At 44.0% G+C, this 21,014-nt stretch overlaps 3 protein-coding genes across 3 annotated transcripts; 2 read left to right on the top strand and 1 right to left on the bottom strand.

Moving 5' to 3' along the window:
• Positions 1-1,326: 1,326 nt before the first annotated feature.
• myrf (myelin regulatory factor) lies at positions 1,327-16,637 on the top strand. Its single transcript, XM_061283869.1, has 26 exons — positions 1,327-1,764; positions 7,566-7,656; positions 7,793-8,095; positions 8,331-8,392; positions 8,514-8,736; positions 9,425-9,525; positions 9,652-9,766; positions 10,095-10,290; positions 10,375-10,451; positions 10,726-10,836; positions 10,918-11,008; positions 11,396-11,596; positions 11,709-11,817; positions 11,939-12,048; positions 12,143-12,303; positions 12,385-12,457; positions 12,531-12,613; positions 12,715-12,789; positions 13,081-13,148; positions 13,217-13,291; positions 13,531-13,764; positions 13,837-13,930; positions 14,012-14,074; positions 14,514-14,619; positions 14,714-14,788; positions 15,139-16,637. Exons 1-26 carry the CDS (start codon positions 1,719-1,721, stop codon positions 15,217-15,219), a joined length of 3,024 nt encoding a protein of 1,007 aa, XP_061139853.1. The 5' UTR covers positions 1,327-1,718; the 3' UTR covers positions 15,220-16,637.
• A 244-nt stretch (positions 16,638-16,881) lies between these two features.
• tmem258 (transmembrane protein 258) lies at positions 16,882-18,544 on the top strand. The gene is made up of 4 exons (XM_061283871.1): positions 16,882-17,036; positions 17,266-17,375; positions 18,211-18,339; positions 18,415-18,544. Exons 1-3 carry the CDS (start codon positions 17,034-17,036, stop codon positions 18,335-18,337), a joined length of 240 nt encoding a protein of 79 aa, XP_061139855.1. The 5' UTR covers positions 16,882-17,033; the 3' UTR covers positions 18,338-18,339; positions 18,415-18,544.
• Positions 18,545-18,800: 256 nt separating this feature from the next.
• tmem138 (transmembrane protein 138) lies at positions 18,801-20,911 on the bottom strand. The gene is made up of 5 exons (XM_061283870.1): positions 20,769-20,911; positions 20,047-20,422; positions 19,597-19,768; positions 19,447-19,522; positions 18,801-19,379 (listed from the first exon to the last, which is right to left on the bottom strand). Exons 2-5 carry the CDS (start codon positions 20,172-20,174, stop codon positions 19,267-19,269), a joined length of 489 nt encoding a protein of 162 aa, XP_061139854.1. The 5' UTR covers positions 20,175-20,422; positions 20,769-20,911; the 3' UTR covers positions 18,801-19,266.
• Between the last annotated feature and the right edge of the window lie 103 nt (positions 20,912-21,014).

Here is a 21,014-nt window from a genome sequence, read left to right as displayed (position 1 = left end):
ATGTGTTTTAAATCATCAAACTACATCAAGGAATGATGGTTTATGTTTCTCGGGTTGGAAAACATGTCGTATGTGCAGTAAATCCAATCAAGTCAACTATAACTTGTAGTGACAGTATCAAGTTTAGTACATGTGTTGTGTTCCCTCCTCCAGATGTGATGTAAGGAATTGGGTTCTGGAAGACTTACAAGTGTTTTATAGGATACCATTTATTATTCCACTGCAAGAGCGTTCCCAAGGAGCAGTGGCAATGCTTTAAACAGCTTGAGAAGTGATCAAAGTCAATGTTGACGTGTACAAGGTTTTAGTATTTGGCTTCTTTGGCCTCAGCTAATTATGATTAGGAATATTTGCATGCTTTATGACCATTCTGGATGGATGGATGGATGCCATAAAATGGTAAAGGTAGGGTTTCCTTATATTTTATGTTTTAAAAAAATGCTATGTAATAAAAAAAAAAGTCCTATGTAATATTACCGTTTTTTCCATGTATAATGCGCAAAATTTCACTAATTTATTGTCCTAAAATCTGGGGTGCGCATTATACATGGGTACAATTTTTATTTTATTTTTTATTTTATCCGGATAGCATACGGAGGTCGCCATTACAGATGCGCTTTCTTCTCTGCTGTTCACTTCAAACACGCTCCATACGAAGACAATGCTCTCGTACCAGACGCTTGCTCGATCACCTGCTCGTTTGCTGTCACAATGTACCCTACACAAATCCGAAACATTTCTTCACTATTGAGTATGCTAGCGAGTGATACTGACCGTCAGAATAACATCCGGTTGTTCCCAAAGATGATCTTTTTTCTGAAAAAAATTTACGTTTACGGACTTAAATAGGAGTCAATATTTGGGTGCGTATTATACATGGGTACAGGCTTTTTTCCAGCATCGACATGCCATTTCTAGGGCGCGTATTATACATGGGGGCGCATTATACATGGAAAAAAACGGTATTATTATTAGTATATATATATATATATATATATATATATATATATATATATATATATATATATATATATATATATATATATATATATATATATATATATATATATATATATATTGCTTCGCTTTTATAATTGTCTTGAGTTTTGTCATAGCCATACATTCTATTTGTAATTGATAATAGCCTTAAAGTTGCAAGACGACACAAAGTACCAGTCATTATTTGGAATGACTATTGTAAGTTAGATAACGGTGGAAATAATGATTTTAAACTTTGATTTCGTTTTTTTGGGGTGTTTTTTTTTCTCAGCCCCTCCCTCCCTCCCTCACCTGCTTGATGTCCTCTCCTCCTCCGACGCCCCTCGATCTTGTCCATGCGCTCATCCTGTCCAGGAAGGAGCTCGGGGAAGCAAGTTCACTCACTCGCTTTGGATGCAGCTTTTACGCACAACATTTGAGCGATTCCATTCGGTGACATGCTTGCGATGGCGTGTTGGAGATGCTTCCAAATGATGAGCCGCCGGCTGTGACACGTGTCAACTTGTTTGACAACCTTGCGTCTTTGGCAACTGAACGACAGAGAGAGAAAAAGACGCTCGCTCTTCGCGTGCACGACTGGATTTTTTTATTTTTATTTTTCCGTCCCGTCCAAGAAGAGAGTTTGTGATGCATGTGTGAACGTTTCCCCCCCCATCCGAATTGCTGTCGTTCGGAACAACGGGGATTTTCAATGGATTTTATATGCGGGGCCCGCTAGGATGGACGTGGTAGACGAAACTGAAGCTTTACAGAGATTTTTTGAAGGTAAGACGTCGCACTCTGGAAAAGTTGACATTGTCAATTGAAGGTGTCTTTTTCAGGCAGTTCCACGTGCACGTGTTGCCACCTTCGTTCTCGATGGAAACTCAATGAAACATGTCACTTATTCGTCCGTTTTTGGTTTCTTTCAACCCCAAAATCCAAGCAACCTGGAGGGTTAAAGGTCACAGCATCAAAAGTGCTTGTGATGGCTACCAGATCACGTTGAACACTTGAAGGATTCAAGTTGAGAAGATAAATGGCGGGTTTTGCAAAAGGCAAAAGTGTTTGAGACACGAGCAATGTTATGCTTGAATAATTGCACAAGTCTATGCAAAAAAAAAAAAAAAAAGACATAAAGTGGTGCTTGTAAATGCTCCCTTTGCTTGCATTGATTTGAATTCATCCCAGAATTGACTCGGACTCACTTTGTCATAATCAATGACGTAGATCACAAGCAAGATATTGACGTTCAGTCACGTCCGTTTGATTGATCCACAACACTCCCACGTCTCCGAATTGTCCATGTCAAGTGTTTGCCAGAAGTCAAGTGCACATCGACACTTGACTTTTATGGATTTTGTCAATGAAAAAAACGTGATCGTATACAGTATCCACACGGTGTTGACTTCTATTCTCGGGCCACCCTGGACTGTCCGAGATTGGGTGCCATTTCGACAGGAATTTAGCATGTTTACATTCTTGCTTTGGGAGTAAGAGAGATGTTCTTTCTCTGGCTTTATGTGAGCCACACTCACTTGCACTAAAATGTCAACTTGGCCATGAAAAGTAAAGAGGTGCTTGTTTTTGATGCTTTCAGCCCGTTTCAAATGTTGCCTTTGAGGGACTGCTAATTATTTCCAAGATAAAGCTTGCAAGCCTTTGGTGTCAAGCGATCATCAAAAATAATGATGAAACAATGTGAGTCTAAGACATGGAGCTTTTGTCAATAGAGTTCCCTTCCAAGATAAAGATCAAATAATGGACAGGAATGTCATGCTAGGCTAATGAAGCCATAGCTTCTAATCATGTTGCTCTGAGTTATCCCTATGAAGCTCACAACTTTGTCAAACAACACTAAAGGCTTTTAGTAAATCTTTATTGTTGCGTGCTGGGCTAAGTTGGAGTACTTTTCAAAATCTCGTGCAAGCTGGTGCAGCGTGGCACATTTCTAAAAAGGGTGCTTTGCGCCGTTGTGGGCGTGAATACTGCAGACTGCGGCTTGTGCGGCGATTCCGAGGGTTCAATGGATTCTGTTGTTATATTTATGAATGAAATGGGATGTACTAGTGAGTATTAATGACAGCAATTAATTCATCTGGAGCTCCCCCCCCACACACACACACACACCATAAATTGAAGTGATTGCCTCACAGGGTGGTTTGGAAATTCATTAATGGCCCCATTACATTCAAACCATGTTGTTTTTCATCATAGGTAGGCATTTGGCTTTGATTTTGTATTTTTGTTTTTGCGGCTTTTATCCAAGAACACACGCAGCCAGCCATCACAGTGATGGATCTCACCCGCCCGACCGGCCGGTAAGGTATGTTTTAATAGGATTACCGAAATATGTATACATCACCCTAATGCACAGCTTGCATTCCTGGCATAGCCCTGCTGGTTGTTAAAACACAATGAGGTGAGACTGGGGTGTTTCTTCTCAGAAGACTCCATTAGAGTAACAGTGAGCAGACAGGGTGAGGAGGTGAGACAGAGCAGACTCGCAGTGCTGAGAGAATGGGCCTTTGGGAGAAAGCCAACCAAATCTCCAACCCTAACTTGACCTTCTCATCTCTGACTCACTTGGACAATAAACAGTTGCTCACATGCACACGCAAACTTTTGTGACATTTATTGCCGCTGTGTGGATTCATCTCAAGTAACCATCTTCTCCAAGTCAACGTGAACTATTGATTGACTTTGGGTTTTGTGTGAGGTGTCATGGACGTTTCATCCACATTCCTTTGAGCCAAAACATATGCTGGGAGTTACAGTGTAAACACGACGTCAAGCACAACTTGATGAAAGCAACGTGTCACTCCAGTTGCCATACACGCTTAAGCGGATTCGACACGTAATGATTTTTTTTTTTTCTCAACATCTTAACCGATTTATTAACGCATTCTCATGGCGAGGAAGTCAAACTCCCAGAAGTATGTCATCGTACCAAGAGCGACCTGTGAGGGGCAGCATGGTGCCACAAGGCATCCAGACAAGCAGAACATCCAAAGTGCTTCTTTTAAATGGCATAAAACAGTCAGTGTTTGTTTCATTGAGCCAAGGCACATATTTTCCATTTGAAAAAAACAAAACCACCCTCACAAATATCTCATATGTTGACACAGATGTTAAACAAGACAATCTGCAATGTGCACTTCCATCATCCACACCCAGAACCATGAATGTGCCAATGTTTGAATGAAATGCTTGGCAAGTGCTCGAGCGGAGGACGAGAAAAAATTCTCTCAACAAGTTTCTTGCGATGCAGATAGCACTAGAAGCCAACTGATGGACAAAGTGCGCGTATACCACCACTCATCCATTCCTCATGTGGCTGTATGAGAATTCCTATGAAGTACTCCCTACAAGCTAGTGAATCATCGTTCCAGAAGGTCGTTTTGAAAATGCTGCTTGAAAGCCGGATCCATATAGTGGACAGCCAGCCAGCCAGCCAGCCAGCCGGCAGACTTCTTTGATTTACAGCTCCGAAAGGAATGAAGGTATTGTTCCAGAGCGGCCAGGCGTGAGGTGCTCATGGATGACCTTTTATTGTCGTGCCTCACCTTCATCATCAGCACCAGCAGTCATCCTCAAATGTGTGACAATGACTATTAATAAAGATCTATTCTATTCACGGCTCGTGTTGACGTGGAATGGGGAAAAAATACACATCTGGGACTTTTCTCTGCCATTGTGTATTCGATCGGAAGTATGTCAATTCCAGATTTGCAATTGCTCAAGTTTAAAGCTCCTAAACATGTCTATGAAGAAATGACCTTCTGTTTGGTTGTGCCCCCACTTGACCCCAATGCAAGTGGATTGAAAATAATTGGAGTAACATTTGGGGTTTTTTTCCCAAAGGAATGGACCTCCTACTTGGATCGAGCTGGATTTGTTAAGATGAATACATTATTTAGAGAACTTGGGGGGAAATATAAACAGTTGCCTTATCTGATGTCGAAAAGAGTTGCAAATGTAATGTTTGTTTCCTGACCCCTGCCTCATCTCTTTACTCGTTCTTGCGTCATCCTGCTAACTAACAGTGACGAAAACATCCCCTCCTTTGCTGAGGTCCGGAGGAAAAATAATAGTTTGTTAAGTTCTTAGGGTCACCTCTTTTTTTTTTTCTTTCCCTCCAGTCATTCGCTCTCCACGACGTCTGGTTTTCCCTTTTTTTTTTCTGCGGCCTTTCTTTTGTGTGGCGCTCCCAGCCCTGTCACTCCTCTAATCTCCTGAGCCAGGTCCACCACGCAGTGCGCCCAGTGCTTGTGAGCGACGAGGACTGTGTGTGGTAGCCTGGTACAGCCCTTTCTCATGACTGAGGAAGGAATAATCCTCATTATAACACCCCTCAAGCCGTTCACACGCACGTACGCGCACAAAATGACGCTTTTTTTTTTTTTCCTTCCACGTCGACGTGCACGCACGCGCAGCCTCGCACATACACACTTGTTGGGGTTGATGGTCCGCGGGAGAACGTCTTCCACCGCCATTAGTCAAACATGTGAAAAACCCAGTGGATTTCGTTCTTCTTGAAGGGGGTTTTCGTCTCAAGGACATCAACATGCTTTGGCTACGTGCAGGTACTCTGATTGATTTAGTGCTCCTCCATAATGTGTGTTTTCAAATGTATGAGTTGTGAGGCTGACTTTTCGTTCTTCTCCAATTTTTTTGTCTTTTTCGATATGCAACTGCCAGGGTTTGTGTTCTTCTGTTTTGAGAGTTTGCCTTCACCCGGTAACCGATTTATTATCCTCGAACAAACGTATGGAAGGTGACTACGCTTTATAGGAAAACAAGTATGGTTTGGTGTTGAGACAGTGTCCTTGAGGACCAGTCAGGGGCCGCTGGATACAATGAAAGAAGTCCCAAAAATGATGCCACCACTCTCCAATAGCTGGAGGACCTGCAGGAAGAGCAAGCAAGAAAGGTGTTGCTTCCGTTTGGAAACACATATCTGGAAGTATCTGTTCTTTGAGGACTTTGTTTCGACATTGATGGTGGGACAGAATCTTAATCATGTGTGTTGAGATAACCACAGCACATGATGACATCACGCGCAATACGACCAAAACTGTTTGAGGCTGAACCTTCAAGCGGATAAAGTGACGCAAAAGCAAAGTTACTGAATTGAGCCCTCATCAAGTCACTTTTGTGATTCCTTTTTTTCCACAGGAATATGCTTGAAATCTAATTTGTACGACCTTAGGGGCAGCTTCAAGAGTACATTCGCTTGCACGCACGCACACACACACACACACACACACACACTCATCCACAATCTCTGAAAAGACCAGTCTGTATTGAAGTGAGTCTGACAATGACGCCAGTGTTTGTTGTGTACACAGCTGGACTGAATACAAGTAAACTTGCACACAGCATCGCAAACTCCACTGATTGAGTGACAGGAGATGGAAGCTATTCATGGTTGTGGAACATTAAAAATGATGTATTGCAATCAATATAAATCAAATCTAATATCATTTTCTCAGCTTGGGCAACTTAACAAATGTTTGTTTGTGGAGACCATTTTTCAATGACGTGTTGCTCTTGCGCTGGAACCCTGGACTGTAGTTTCTTTGGCATCATTTGGACAAAAAAGGTGACGGTGGCGTGCTTTGCCTTCTCTTTGCAGTTCTCCTTCCTTCACACTTTCATTCATTCTACCCAACTTATGGTTTGTCCTCCTTGTTGGCCTCCATCCATCCATCCATCCATCCAGCCAGCCTCCCCTCTCCCTGCAGCATTTCGTTATCAGGCCTGCCAGTTTAGATTTACGGCTGTTGTGGGTGGGGTGCACATCTGGATCTTATTTCAGGGGGAACCATCCTGCTTTTCTCCCGCTGCACTGGCACGCATTAGGAGACATTTACCATCTGCTTCTGTCCACTCAAGAGAGCGTGAACCTGCTAAAGGTTGCAGAGGACCTGACATTGCAATCAGAAGATTGATGTGACACGATAAAATTCAGGAGGGCGGGGGGGGGGACCTTCCTGTGCTTAAGGACAAGTGGTCACAGTCTGCTGTGCTGGCAATGCTTTGCCTGCTTGTTTGCGCCCATTTGGTGTAAACTGAGTACATCAGGCTATTAGTGAGGTCATGTGTTCAGGATTTGAGAGGCTTTGGCGCTCAAAGGGTGAAAAAGAAAGAACCTGCACTCAAGCAGCACGCCACCATTGGCTTGATTGAGCCACGCACGGCACCAGCAAAATTGATATACGGTCCCGGAGGAGGCTTTTATTCGACTCTATTCGAAGGAGACACGAGTGCCGTCATGGAGCAACAAGATTCATTGTTTGTTGTAATTGAGGAGGGCAGCTTTCTGCATCAAGCAACGTTAACTCCTAAAATTGGAGCCAAAGTAGCCGCACATTCCCACTAAGCAAATCATAGATTGTGTTTATCCTTTTTGAAATACCGTACAAGGCAAATGGCATCTAATCAAGTTAGTTGCGATAAGGAGGGAAAGGATCCAAAGTCCTTGCAATTAGTGTGCAGAGTTGTTGAAAGATTCCGCTTGTTAATTCCCACATGCTCTCTATCTCCTCTCTCTGACCCCCCCCCCCCCCCCCCCTTTACCCTAGGCCATGATATTACCAGTAGTCTGGATACAGCCAACATCGACACCAGTATCCTGGAAGAGTACATCAGCAAGGAGGACGATAGCACTGACATGTCAGTAGGGACTACGCGCCAACCCGGCAACGTCAAAACAACACATGCACTTCATGTCGTTGCAAAGGAATTTGTTTTCTCTGATAAAGCTAATCCCCCCCCCCCCTTTTTTTTTTTTTGCCCTTGGGTCTCCCAGCTGTTTCTCAGAGGTCCACAGCACCCCGGGACCTAATTACTCATCCCCCCAGGCGGGAGTGTCCACCTCCGGGGGGTTGGTGTGCGGCGTGAGCCCTCCGATTCCCCTCCGCCAGGGAGCGCCTCCCCCCGGGCCCCCCAACTGTCCCAACCCGTACCCGGCGGCGGGTCCTTCTCTGAGCCTGCGGCACAGCTACCCCTGCCTGGGTCAGCATCAGCAGCACCAGCAGCAGCACCAGCAGCACCAGCAGCACCAGCAGCAGGCACACATCAAACCCGAGCACAGAGCTCACTACGCCCCTGGGTGAGTGAAAGGCCCACTTTTTTGGAATGGACTGATGGGCTTGGTCATAAGCAGATGAGACCGGAAAAAATGACTAAAATATGCAAAATTGTTCCTAATTGAATGAGGAAATGAGCCATTATCAACGAAATAAATATTCCCACAATGTTATGTAAAAGACAATATTCTGGACAGCCACTTCAGAAAATGGATTTTTTTTTTTTTCGCGATTCATTCATCTTGCGTTTTATTTTAGAACTCTTCCCGAGTCCCCGCCAGACTCAAGCTCAGAGCCGTACTCACCTCAGCAGGTGAATGGTGAGTGACCACCATTTGCTTCCACTTATGATGATTCTTTTTTGGAATGTATCATAATAATAATAGATGATATGCTCTCCACATAACAAAAGTCAATCATTGCCACCACCACGACTTTCAGATCCGCACATGATTAGGACCATGACGCCGGAAAACATGTGTCACATGACTCCCACGCCGCCCCTCCCGCCTCACGGCCACTATGCCGCCATGCACCGGGACATGTACTTGAAGCCAGAGCCCATCATATCCCAGTATCCCATGGGCCCAGCCACCAGTGCCGGTGGAGACATGCAGCAGACGCAGATGCTTCACCAGCTACTGCAGCATCCGCAGGGGCAGGAGTAAGTGATGATGACCATGGTCATGATGAAGAAAGGCACTCTTATTTGCAAAATCACCCATTTGCAATTTTCTTTTCATCTCTAGCTTGCTTTATTTGTACTTTTTCTGAAATGGCGGCAAAACAAGATGGCGTCAGGGTTTCAATTGGAAAGATGGCAACATTTGAATGAACTGATTGTGTTTCGAATGAAATTGGGGAAAAGACATGAGCTATATGGTAGATTTACAACTCAGACACAAGGGACACAATATTGATGATGTTTAGCTTCGGCTATCACTAGCAGACGCAGGTAAGCTAGCTTAGTTAGCTCCAGAGTTTAGCTAACACACATATGCATTTTTTTGTGTATTCGTCAGTGAAAAGAAAAACACTCCAGTGTGTGTTGTAATAATAATAATAATAATAAATTATATTTATAACGCACTTTACATTCGGGGGAATCCCAAAGTGCCACATGGCAGATAAAAAACAAAACAAAACAAGCTAAATTGTGACTAAGATGGATTGTGTGAGTTCACTTACTATACGATTTACACCAATTGAAATTCAGTTGGGACTCAACTTGACTTGAGGCTTATGGTCAGGTCGCAGCAAGGTTAATATTGTCAATTGAGGTTTTTTTTTTTTGTTTCTACTGGACAGATTGAATGATTGCACATGCTTTTTGTTTCCATTTGTCCCACCAGTGGAATTCCTGTTCATCAGACAAAAAAGAGGAAGCATTCGGACTCTCCCAACAGCACTCTCAATTCCCAAATCCTCACAGGTATCATCAAACAAGAACCAGGTAGGCATCTTTCTTTCTTCTTCACCTCTTCTACCTCACCCGCTCTTGCTTTTTAACAAAACAGAAAAGTTTGGACACTCGGGTGCTTTTCGTGCCTTCTCATCCGATCATCTGCTTTGATTCCAGGTTTGATGCAGGAGGCCGACAACGGATACATGGACCCAAACTATCAGTGCATCAAGTGGCAACCTCACCAGCAGAACAAGTGGACGCCGCTTTACGATGCAAACTGCAAAGAGCTGTGGGTGGATTTAACGTTGGCCAATTTTCATTTGAGGGAGAAAATGGAAGGGAGTGAGCATTGTTGGAAAAGAGCATTCAAGCACACAATTGACATTGCCGGGCCAAAGAGGTCTATAAATTCCTCAGAGGTGAGCCGTGCGGGGGAGTGAACCGGCGCAAGGTTTCAATTAAGAAAGGCGAGAGGAAGGAGTGGGGGGGGGAAGAATTTACTTTAGCAACGCTGGAAAGTGAGAGTAATGACAAGAAATGATCTCAGCCGACCTTTCGGCACGTGGAAAAGCCGCCGTCCATTCTTTTGACCCCTTTTTCCCCTTCTACGTCTTTAGCCCGATGCCAAGCTACCGAGTAGACGCCGACAAAGGCTTCAACTTCTCCTTGTCCGACGATGCTTTTGTGTGCCAGAAGAAGAATCACTTCCAGGTGACGGTGTACGTCGGGATGCTGGGCGATCCCAAGTACGTGAAGACAAGCGAAGGATTTCAGCCCATCGACTGTTTCTATCTCAAACTCAACGGAGTGAAAGTGAGGCACTGGAGCGATGGATGGCCTCCTCTCAAGAGCTGCGTATTTATTTGGCCTGTTGTTTCTCTTTCGCTGGATTGCAAGGTGGAGGCCATGAATCAGTCCATCAGCGTGGAGCAGTCGCAGTCGGATCGAAGCAAGAGGCCTTTCAAGCCGGTTTTGTAAGTCTTTGCTCAAATGAAGACAAAAAGAAAAACCTCAAGATTTTCTGTTTTAGAAAATCGCGCTGGTTACTTCTGTCAATGTTTGTTTGACTTGTGGCTGTAGTAGCCAATGTCGATTTCAAACAAATTCCATTTTGAGGTCATCAAAGATCCCAGAAATGTCCTAGCCAAATAAAAGACATGTCGTTGACGCCCAACGAAAAGCTGCTCCTCAAAAAGTGGACATCTTCTCTTGTTGTAACATTTCCTCATGACCTTTCTCTCCCTCAAGGGTCACCTTGCCCCCAGAGCAAGTGACAAAAGTGACAGTCGGCCGGCTCCACTTCAGCGAGACCACAGCGAATAACATGAGAAAGAAAGGCAAACCAAATCCAGACCAGAGGTGTGTCTGGCTCGCTCGCTCAGCATTGATTGGCACTTTTATGATAACCGAAGTTGATTGAGTCTCGCTTTTGTCCTGCAGGTACTTTATGCTGGTGGTGGCCCTGCACGCTCAGTCCCACAGTCAGACATACACTGTGGCTGCTCATGTGTCTGAGAGGATCATCGTCAGGGTAACGTCCAGCCATGTCTGTCTGCCTCCCTCCTTCAGCAATCTTATCAGCTGCCAATGTCATTGCGTCATCTGCGTGCCATTCGTTGATAGTTTCGCTCCTTCTAGGCCTCTCCTTTGCTTGCCTGAGATACGTACCATCCAAATGGAGATTCTTTCAAAAGATATTGTTATCGGAGTTTACGTGGACAAAAGTATTCAGACAGTTGGCCAATTCCAGATCAGAGTGGGGAAACATCGAGATGTACTTTGTTGGTCTAAAACCATTTGATATATGCTTTTAAAAAACACTTGAAAGTGAAGCGTGTCCCAATACTTTTGTCCTTTCATTTGAGCCCGTTTAAAAGAACTCAACGACAGCACCTCTACCACCACCTGTATGTCGCAGGCGTCCAACCCGGGCCAGTTTGAAAGCGACTCGGACGTGCTGTGGCAGCGAGGCCAATTACCCGACTCGGTCTACCATCACGGGAGAGTCGGCGTCAACACCGACCGGCCCGACGAGGCTCTTGTCGTCCACGGTAATGTCAAGGTCATGGGCTCCCTGGTGCATCCGTCCGACATCCGAGCCAAAGAGAACGTACAAGAGGTCAGGATGTTTGTCTTTCGTTGTCATCACCAATCCCGCCTGCCTCGAGCCATTCATCCGTGTCTTCATTCCATCCGCATGTGCTGGCTTGTTGTTTGGTGCGTGCGTGTAGGTGGACACCACAGACAATTTGAAACGGATTTCTCAGATGAGGCTGGTCCATTATCAATACAAGCCCGAGTTTGCCGCCACCGTCGGCATAGAGAGCACCGCAGAGACCGGTAACAAACATGGAGGAACTCATTTCATTTCATCCCTTTTGAGTTTTCACCTCATACCTCCGTGGCTGTCCCATGTGCGTCTTGTCTTGGGCTCATGCTCGACCCGAATGTTCTCCGACAGGCGTGATTGCGCAAGAGGTTCAACAGATTTTACCCGAGGCAGTCAAGGAAGGGGGCGATGTTGTGTGCGCCAATGGGGAAACTATTCCCAACCTTTTAGTTGTCAACAAGGTTTGTTTTATTCATATTTATTCCCAGGAGCAAGCTCAAGTTCCTTTTTTTTTCATGCTGATGTGGCTTTGTCTGTCATTTCGTGTCTGCCCAGGATCGCATCTTCATGGAAAACGTGGGCGCGGTAAAAGAGCTGTGCAAGCTGACAGACAACCTGGAGACTCGAATCGACGAGTTGGAGCGCTGGAGCCGCAAACTGGCCAAGCTGCGACGTCTCGACAGTATGAAGAGCACCGTGAGCGGCGGCACGGTCAGGTGAGAGGGCCAAAAGCAATGCCACGTGCCTGATCAGGCACGGCCTGAGATCTTACCACTTGCCTGTCGTCGTCCTTGCAGCCAATCGGGAAGCTATTTTAGCAGGACAGGAAGTGGCCCCCTTAAGAAGAAGACGGTCAAACCTGGGAGCAAGGTCTGCTAGGATCCAAACACTGCTTTGCAATTATTTCTTTATTTATGACTATTGGATTGGATTGATTTTGCAGAGCCCACTTCCAGATCAAGGCTGTATCAGTCAGAGGTTCATGCAGGGGAGCATCCTGGCTCTCGTCATTGTCATGGCCTTCAGGTTAGACAGTGTTCACATGGTTTCCAGTTCATCGCAGCCTTTGAACGTCATTTGTCATAACCTTCCAAAAACCATTTCTGTCTTTGATTTCTCCTGCACAGTGTCCTATCCATGTCCATCCTTTATGTACTGACTCTTCATCACAGAGGAGACGTCGGTAACAAAGACGGCGACGGGTATGTCGTTTGTTTCCGAAGCAGACCTCAGCAGTGAGAACGTATCTTTCTCTAATCTGCCTTTGGATGTGATCTGCTGTAGCTTTGCTTGCTGTGCTCTGTCCATCTCTTGGATGCCCGTCTTCACTGCCACTGTCACTTTCTGTTCACCTGCATGTTCATGGTACGACGCCTACCTCTCTTTTCCCGCTCCGTCTTTGACTTTCGGATCATCTTGAAATTTGATCCACATGGTTTTTATAACCCTATCTGAAAAGACATGGCCGTCATGATACAATGTGATTGGTGCAGGTCAAGAGCCGCACTGGGGTCTTCACTCAAGAGTCCATTTGTTCCGCTTTCCACGACATCGACACCAGGTACATGAATGGAGTGCTTGCTTTTAAAACCCGCTTCCTTTGCTTATGCATGAATCTTTCCTCGACAGCTTGCTGTCCAACCACATCTTTGAGCGACCAATCATCGACCATTCTGATGTTAAATAACAACCAATCTGCCGCAGGTAAGTAAGCTACTCTCACCAGTCACAACATTAGATACAAGAATATCTCCGTGGGTCCTCAAAATAATGACAAACCATATTAAGCTAAATGAGATTGATTCAAATGTGCTTCAGCTCATCTGAGAGTGAGGATTTCATTTCAAATATATATTTATTAGAGTTAATTGCTGTTATGTTTGTTATTGTCCTTCCGGTCCAATTATTCGACAACTGCATAACTGTACGATTATGACGTGTAGCTCCGGACACCTTGGTTCCCACACCAGGCAGCATGAATAAGAAAGCCAAATCCAGAATGATGGACAAGGATGGACGCAACAGAAACCGTCTGAGTCACACGTCTGCTCCGCTCTACATGTCCAAGTCCAAAAGGCCTCCTCCGTCGGCAGACTCGGACGGAGCGGGGGCCGCCAACCGTCTGCCCGGTGGACAGCAGCCAACGCCACGAAGACAGCGCAGTGTATATTTCAAGGGTAAATTCATGGTCAAGCATCTTATTTGTCTGCAATCCACTTGAAGCAGCAACCTTGTGCTTATGTTGCCAGAAGGAAGATCAACACCTTCGCTGACTGCTCTGCATATCGTGGAGACGGAGCAAGAAATCACAACGCAATATTGTAAAACCCCCAAAAGTTGCAGGTGTGGAATTTTTTTTATTTACAGGAGTTACCTTTTTATTTTCGGCGCTGTTTACAGGTTGTTTTTTTCCTGCTTCCCCAGTTACACGATATCCCTCCATGGAAAGAGCAATTCTTCGCTATCGCAACTCACTTTGCACATGATGTGAGTATATGAACACGGATATTCGAGATCGAGTAAAAGTGCTTTAAAAAGTTCAATACAACCAAACTGTACTTGGACGGTGATTTTATTTGCACATTGCTCGCGGGAGGGAGGCCTTGTAGCACTAGCGCTATGAACTACAGTAACCCCCCCACTGCAACTATGTGGCTGGGAAGCTGCCGATGCTAAAACAAAGTCGGTCGTCAGCTGCCGCAAAGTGAAAGGAGATGATTGTCACGGTGCGGACAAAGAAACGATATTATGTTAACCAGCACGCATTGCAACAATGGCCCATTCAATGGCAGTCCAAAGTGAACACAAAGAAGGTGAATGAAATAAAGATCAATACATCATTCATTCAAAGTCGAGATATTGTTGCGCAATCTCGAAGCACGTAACGTGTCTGTGGAGGCATCTCGTTGAAACCGAATGCTTTCAGGTCCCCGGACAGCGTGTGGGTCCAACAATGTCAAGCCACCAAAGGACGGCTATGTCCAAATCACACGGAGACCGAATTGTACAGTGGACAAAAAACAACAACACGGGTAAAGTTTTTCCATCAGGAAATCCAAACACATCAATTGAACACATTAGCTTTCCTTCTTCTTGCTTGGCTGATTGTTGACGTTCTTCTTGAAGGGCACTCATCACTTGTGGCCACTGCCTCTGCTGTCCTTCCGAGACATCACCTACCATTTTCGGGTCTCTTCATCTGTGAGTACAGCTAGCAAACAAGGGGAGATCAAATGTCATGAGTGAAATCACAACTGAAGCGCACTTGAATGTCACCATTTTGCTTGTATCTCAAGTAGGGGTGTCACCAACCCCAAATTTTCCACAATTGATTCATCGAATAATCAGATGAAATATGCTTACTTGACAATCGAATGAATCGACCATTCTTTTGAGAAGCTAGTTACCCATTGACCAAATCCTTTGACTACGGGAGAAAAAAAAGGATTGCCATAAATGCTGTCAATTATTAAAGCGTGTTTTGGTATGAAGAATTTCTTTATCAGTAAAGCTTTTTATTGATTTTTTTTTTTTGTTCAAATTTTGAACAGGATGGAATGAGTTGTGGCGCTGAGGGTGAAACGTCCTCCTACTCTGACTACCACATTGTCGTTGAAAACAAGTGCATGTGAAGGACGCCTGCCTGGCCACCTGGCCTTATAAGCCAGCTGCATCTACCTGCGAGGTTGATGGGCATTTTAACGTGCATTCTTATATTTTATTTTGAAAGAAAATTATGTCAAACTATCTATCACTGTCGTCTGGCTCGTATCAACATCTCTTTTTGCTGTTTGTGTCTGAAAATGTTTGAGAGCAACTGTGTTGAAATGCCACCTTGAAACTTGCGAAGTGAAACGAACGATCACAAAGCCGTCGTCAATATACACTGGATGACACCGTATACATTTTGTTGACTTGATGTACACCTCCAAATAGAAATACACTGACGCGTTTAATGGTTCAGCTCCCTCCGTCTGGCTGCAACCTGCCTTTTACCTCAAATAGTCCACACTGCTACTTCCTTGGCCTCTTTTGCTACAATTTGGGAAAGTACGAGGAAATGTATCTCTTAATGGCAAATGTCGGAATCCGTCATGTATGCATTAGCACACAAATTGAAGGAAGCAAGTCATTTCCTCAGAATGACACATTATAGGACTGGATGGATGGATGGATGAATGCTTAGTAACTGGAAATACACCAGAGAATAATATATGTCCAACACTGACAATATTTCTCAAGAAAACACTGGAATATTTTACACTGAATTACGTGCATCCAAGTTGCTTTTCCCTCCAAACTCTCAATGGCCACAGTTTTGTCGGTGAAGCTGCGAGGGAGTTGCGACTATAACATCCACTGTTTCAAATATCTGCACCATCTTTTAACAAGTTTAATACGTGTGATATGTTTGGTAGCCTGTAATGTTTTCCGATTTAAACATATTCTCGTGATGTGGCCAACTGTTGCGCTTTTGTCTTTCACATTCATTGTCCACATGTAGGTTTTTGACCAATTCAATATCTTACAGGAAAAACAGCCATGTTGAAAACTCAGAGCAACTCTTTTCCGTTTCTTATGCACTCTTGCTTATTTATAATGCACCAGCTAGCGTAAATGAAACCACTGTAGCACTTTTCACACTGTGTGTACATATACACTGTATATACATAATGAAACTGCTCTTGCTCTGTCCATCTGCTTTCGATAGTCCAGTAGAATTGCATTACACGTAGTACTGTTTGGCAGCATTGTGTTTAAAATTGATACTCTTTTTTTTTTGTGTTATTGTATTGTTTTTAAAGTTGTTGTTGTTTTTTGCTGTCGACAGCATATTTCCACTTTAGCTATTAAGAACTGGAATGGTTACGAAAACATTCCGACCATTTCTACAAGTGAAGTCCAAATACCGTAACACTAACTTGAATACTTAAATATCATTACATATAATATTGAGACCACACGGTCATCACTTTTCCAGAGGTTTTTATTTCAAGAAGATGCTGTAATATTGTAAAAGCAAATAAATATGATATGATTTGTGGCGCAAGGAGACTTTTTCTTTGGACCACCAGATGGCAGCAAATTAGTAGTTATCCTACTTTGCTCATAGTTTTGTCTTAAAGGAACCGAGATCACAATCGGTTTCGTCACAGACTCTAGATTCTGGTCAATCTACCGGCAACATATACTGTTTGAATATTTTAAGTTTGCTAACAACCTATACGATTACATATGTATTGAGGTTTGGACCGTTTTCCAGAATAAAACGCGAATCCATTGCTGAAACCGAGGACAGTGAATCCTGATAGACTACGACAAGGACAGAGGTTGTCAGGGAAACGTCACGTCTACGTCACCTAAACCCGGAAAAGGTTGGGAAGAGAGGCAGTACGTGGCCTTATCATCTTGAACCTCGAGAGGCAGGAGCCCCGCTTTTTTCGAAATGGTATAGTTTTGCTTTTAAATCGTTTTGAATGGAGTTTTTACTAGCTGAAAGTAACGTGTGCATTGTATCACCAACGCATGGTGACGATGATGCGTCGTTTGTTTCGAGATTAGCAATGAGCGTTAGCCCTCCCGCGTCAAAACAGCGATTCGATTCAAATAATGCAGTGGAGCCAAAGTCAAATGATACACGATGAAAGCAATAACATGACTATGTTGTTTGGCTGCAGGAACTCGAGGCGATGACCAGATATACCAGCCCGGTGAATCCGGCTGTGTTCCCCCACCTCACGGTGGTCTTGTTGGCCATTGGGATGTTCTTCACAGCCTGGTTCTTCGTGTATCCTGTGTCATGTTGGCTATTATTTCTATGGGTATGGTTGAATGGTTAGTCTGCTCTGATTAAGAAAGTGGATTGCTGGCTTGAAATCACTTGGGTCGATCAGTGTTGTTTGAATGATTTAAACACTGGGGCAGTGTCACAGTATTAGGGACATAGGCTTGTCCTTCATCTCAATGGTGACAAGGTTGTATAGGTGCTTTATAAATACCGTTTTTTCTCATGTATAATGCGCCCCCATGTATAATACGCACCCTAGAAATGGCATGTCGATGCTGGAAAAAAGCCTGTACCCATGTATAATACGCACCCAAATTTTGACTCCTACTTAAGTCCGTAAACGTAAAATTATTTCAGAAAAAAGAGCATCTTTGGGAACAACCGGATGTTATTCTGCCGGTCAGTATCACTCGCTAGCATACTCAATAGCGAAGAAATGTTTCGGATTTGTGTAGGGTACATTGTGACAGCAAACGAGCAGGTGATCTAGCAAGCGTCTGATACGAGAGCTTTGTGTTCTTATGGAGTGTTTTAAGTGAACAGCAGAGAAGAAAGCGCATCTGTAATGGCGACCTCCGTATGATATCCGGATAAAATAAAAAATAAAATAAAAATCGTACCCATGTATAATGCGCACCCCAGATTTTAGGACAATAAATTAGTTAAATTTTGCGCATTATACATGGGAAAAAACGGTAGGTTGAAAAGAACGTTGAATATCCAACCATTGTGATTGTACTGCTGCATCATCTTCAAATAGCTATAGTTGCCAGCAGATGTCACTCTTTTCACTGTTAACCGCAAGGGGATGATAGCACCTTGACTTTGCTATCAGCTATGAGGTGACTTCCACCAAATACACCAGAGACGTCTACAAGGAGTTGCTCATCTCCCTGGTAGCTTCACTTTTCATGGGCTTCGGTGTGCTCTTCTTGCTGCTCTGGGTTGGCGTCTACGTATGAAGGTAGAGAGAGGATCCTTTGGAATCCGTGAACAACTGATTCTTTTTGGTCATCAGTAAGCGCTGCTGTCATTTCAGGTGGCCAATTTAGATGACGACGAAATTCCGTCAGGACGACGCGGAAACACAGGACATGGATTTTGAGTTGGATTGGACTGCACTGACAATAATCGGGATTGTTTTCAAATAAAAAGGGGGCTTTGTACAACTTCTGATACTTCCATTCATTTAGCGTGGTAGATGCGACGCCGCTATGTCTCTGTTAGCGATTAGATACGTTACTCCAGTTACAAAACATAGCAACTTGACCTGTAGCGAGGTTATTTGCGACACTCAGACGACTATTTATGGCGGGTTGCACTCCTGGCACCTAAATCCTGATTAATCTTTGTAAAAATAGAGCAGTCTGTTTCACCTTGTCTCCTGGATCCCGCCGTATTATCTATGGATGGATTAGACAAGGGTTACAGAAGGAATATTTAATCATTAAAAAAAACAAGACAATTCAAAAGATGCGCACTGACATGAGTGAGTTCACTCCAAAATCATTACTGGCATCATGTAAACATATTCGTACCTAGCTTCCATAAAACCTGGTGGTGAGCCGCCTGGTTTCGTCATGATGATGAGATGTATGTAATGGATAATAACTCAAATAATTCTTCATGATAGTATTTTGATGCAGTCCTCTATTCAGAGTGCAGTCCAAAGGCCACGGATGGAAGATTACCAGGCTCAATCCAGGTTAATACATTATGTCACCTCGGTTTACCTGCCCATGGAAAGTTTTAAACAAATTGCCCCCTTGGGAATAGTAAACAAATAGTGATGTGCTTTCTGTGCTTGAGTTGCGGTCACCCTTTTCTTGAGTAAGGGACCGATTTCTTGCTTAATAACATGAAATCTCCAATACGCTCCAATCTTTTGCGTCTACTGCCGAGCTCTGGCAAAGGCCTCACGCAGCCAAAGAGAGTCCACGTAGAGCCTCGGGTCCCCCATGTACTCGGTCGTGCGTTTGTACAAGTAATAATACGAGACGGCCACTGCAAGTCGAGAGAAATCGGATGAACGCACGGAAAGACGGGCAAATGTACAACTTTGGCAAATTACCTATCCTCTGGAACACAAAGAGAGCTTGAAGGCCATCCGTCCAAACAAAGCTGTTAGGTGCTCTCCATCTTAGATTCTACACAAAAGAGGGAGGACAATTTGGACTCTGTAGGCGTGCTTGAAAGGTTTGCGCGGAGCTCACGCGCTTACCAACACCCAGCTGTGGAGGCAGATGCTGAGGGTCAGGTAGAGAGCGGAGAAAAACAGCAGAGCTTTGAAACGCTCCAGCAGCAGAGAGACCAGGCCCACCTGGAACACGTACGTGTTGAACATCATCAGCAGGATGATGATCATGTTGAACAAGATGGCGATGTCCTGGATGCTGCAAAAAGCTTTTGAGATAAGTTGGAGGTACTAACAAAACAAACAACACCACCACAGTACATCGAAAAATAAAAGAACCACAAAATCACGTTCTATGCAATTACGGAGTACACGTGTGTCCATTTTGCGGTGGAGTGATTTAGCATAACAGTTGTATAATAATAAATACATTTGACTACAAAAGTAAACAATGCGAGACCAAATGAAATGTCTATCCACACTTAATGGGTTTAAAGTTACGTGGAAAAAAATATATGTATACATAAGATAACTTACATGAAGAGCACCAGCTGGATGACGGCCGCTCCTCTCAGCAGTTCACTGAAGGAGTTGACGAAAAGGTCAAAAGCCAAAAGTGTGAGCTGGATCAAAAGCACCAGGGAGTAGTTGCTTGTCTGTAGCATCGCCCCGAAAGTTTTTTTTACATGCACATGAATGATTGATGCTGAAGTTCTGGAAGCACTGCTGGGATCTATTCACATTGCGAGACAGTGCTGCATACAGTTCTTCCGAAACGACTCTTGTCTCGATCCAGACACATCCTGCGTGCTTTTCTCAAACATGAGATGTTTGCTGCTGATGGTAAGTAGTCCGTAAAATCACTGCAGACAATGGATGTTGTTTGATGTAAGGTCTCCTCATGCTGAATGACCTGCAGAAAGGAATGGAGCCATTATTATTGTTGAAGCACAGCAAAGTAAAAACTGGAGTCCGTCTGTTCTGTGCAATGAGCTGCTACAAGTTGATGTAACGCCAATATATAACCAACGTGCTGTAGATGTTACACGTGCATCCTAAAGTTATATCATGGCCTCAATTGAGATTTGGACGCGTTTCTCCTCGCGTAAAGTAGCTCATTCAACAAACAATCATTGTAACAACAGTTTCGTCATCGCCAGGTTGCACAGAGGATCTTGACTTCGAAGAAATGCGTCTTAAGCCCTTAGCTGTTGTTGTTTTCCCCCTTTGTTATCGTGCGGCATCATAAATATACTTACCGACAGAATCCAGGAGAACACTCGAAATGAATAAAGATATCCAAAAACTCTTCGTGATCTTCGGAAGTGATTTGGAGACACACATCTAGCCCCCAAATGCTTTTCAGCAATAATGGACGCATTTCCGTATCTTCCATGGTAACGGAAGCTTTTACCGTAATAACCAATGTAAGGATTCTTCAAATAGTTGTGTAACACTTTTTGTCTTTATCACTTATTAAACTTAATGATGCGTACTTTGGTAAT

The sequence above is a fragment of the Syngnathus typhle genome, linkage group LG7, assembly GCF_033458585.1.
Source record: "Syngnathus typhle isolate RoL2023-S1 ecotype Sweden linkage group LG7, RoL_Styp_1.0, whole genome shotgun sequence".
Classification (NCBI taxonomy): domain Eukaryota; kingdom Metazoa; phylum Chordata; class Actinopteri; order Syngnathiformes; family Syngnathidae; genus Syngnathus; species Syngnathus typhle.
The sequence above is the reverse complement of the archived record's forward strand: the minus strand, read 5'-3'. Positions and strand labels throughout refer to the sequence as shown.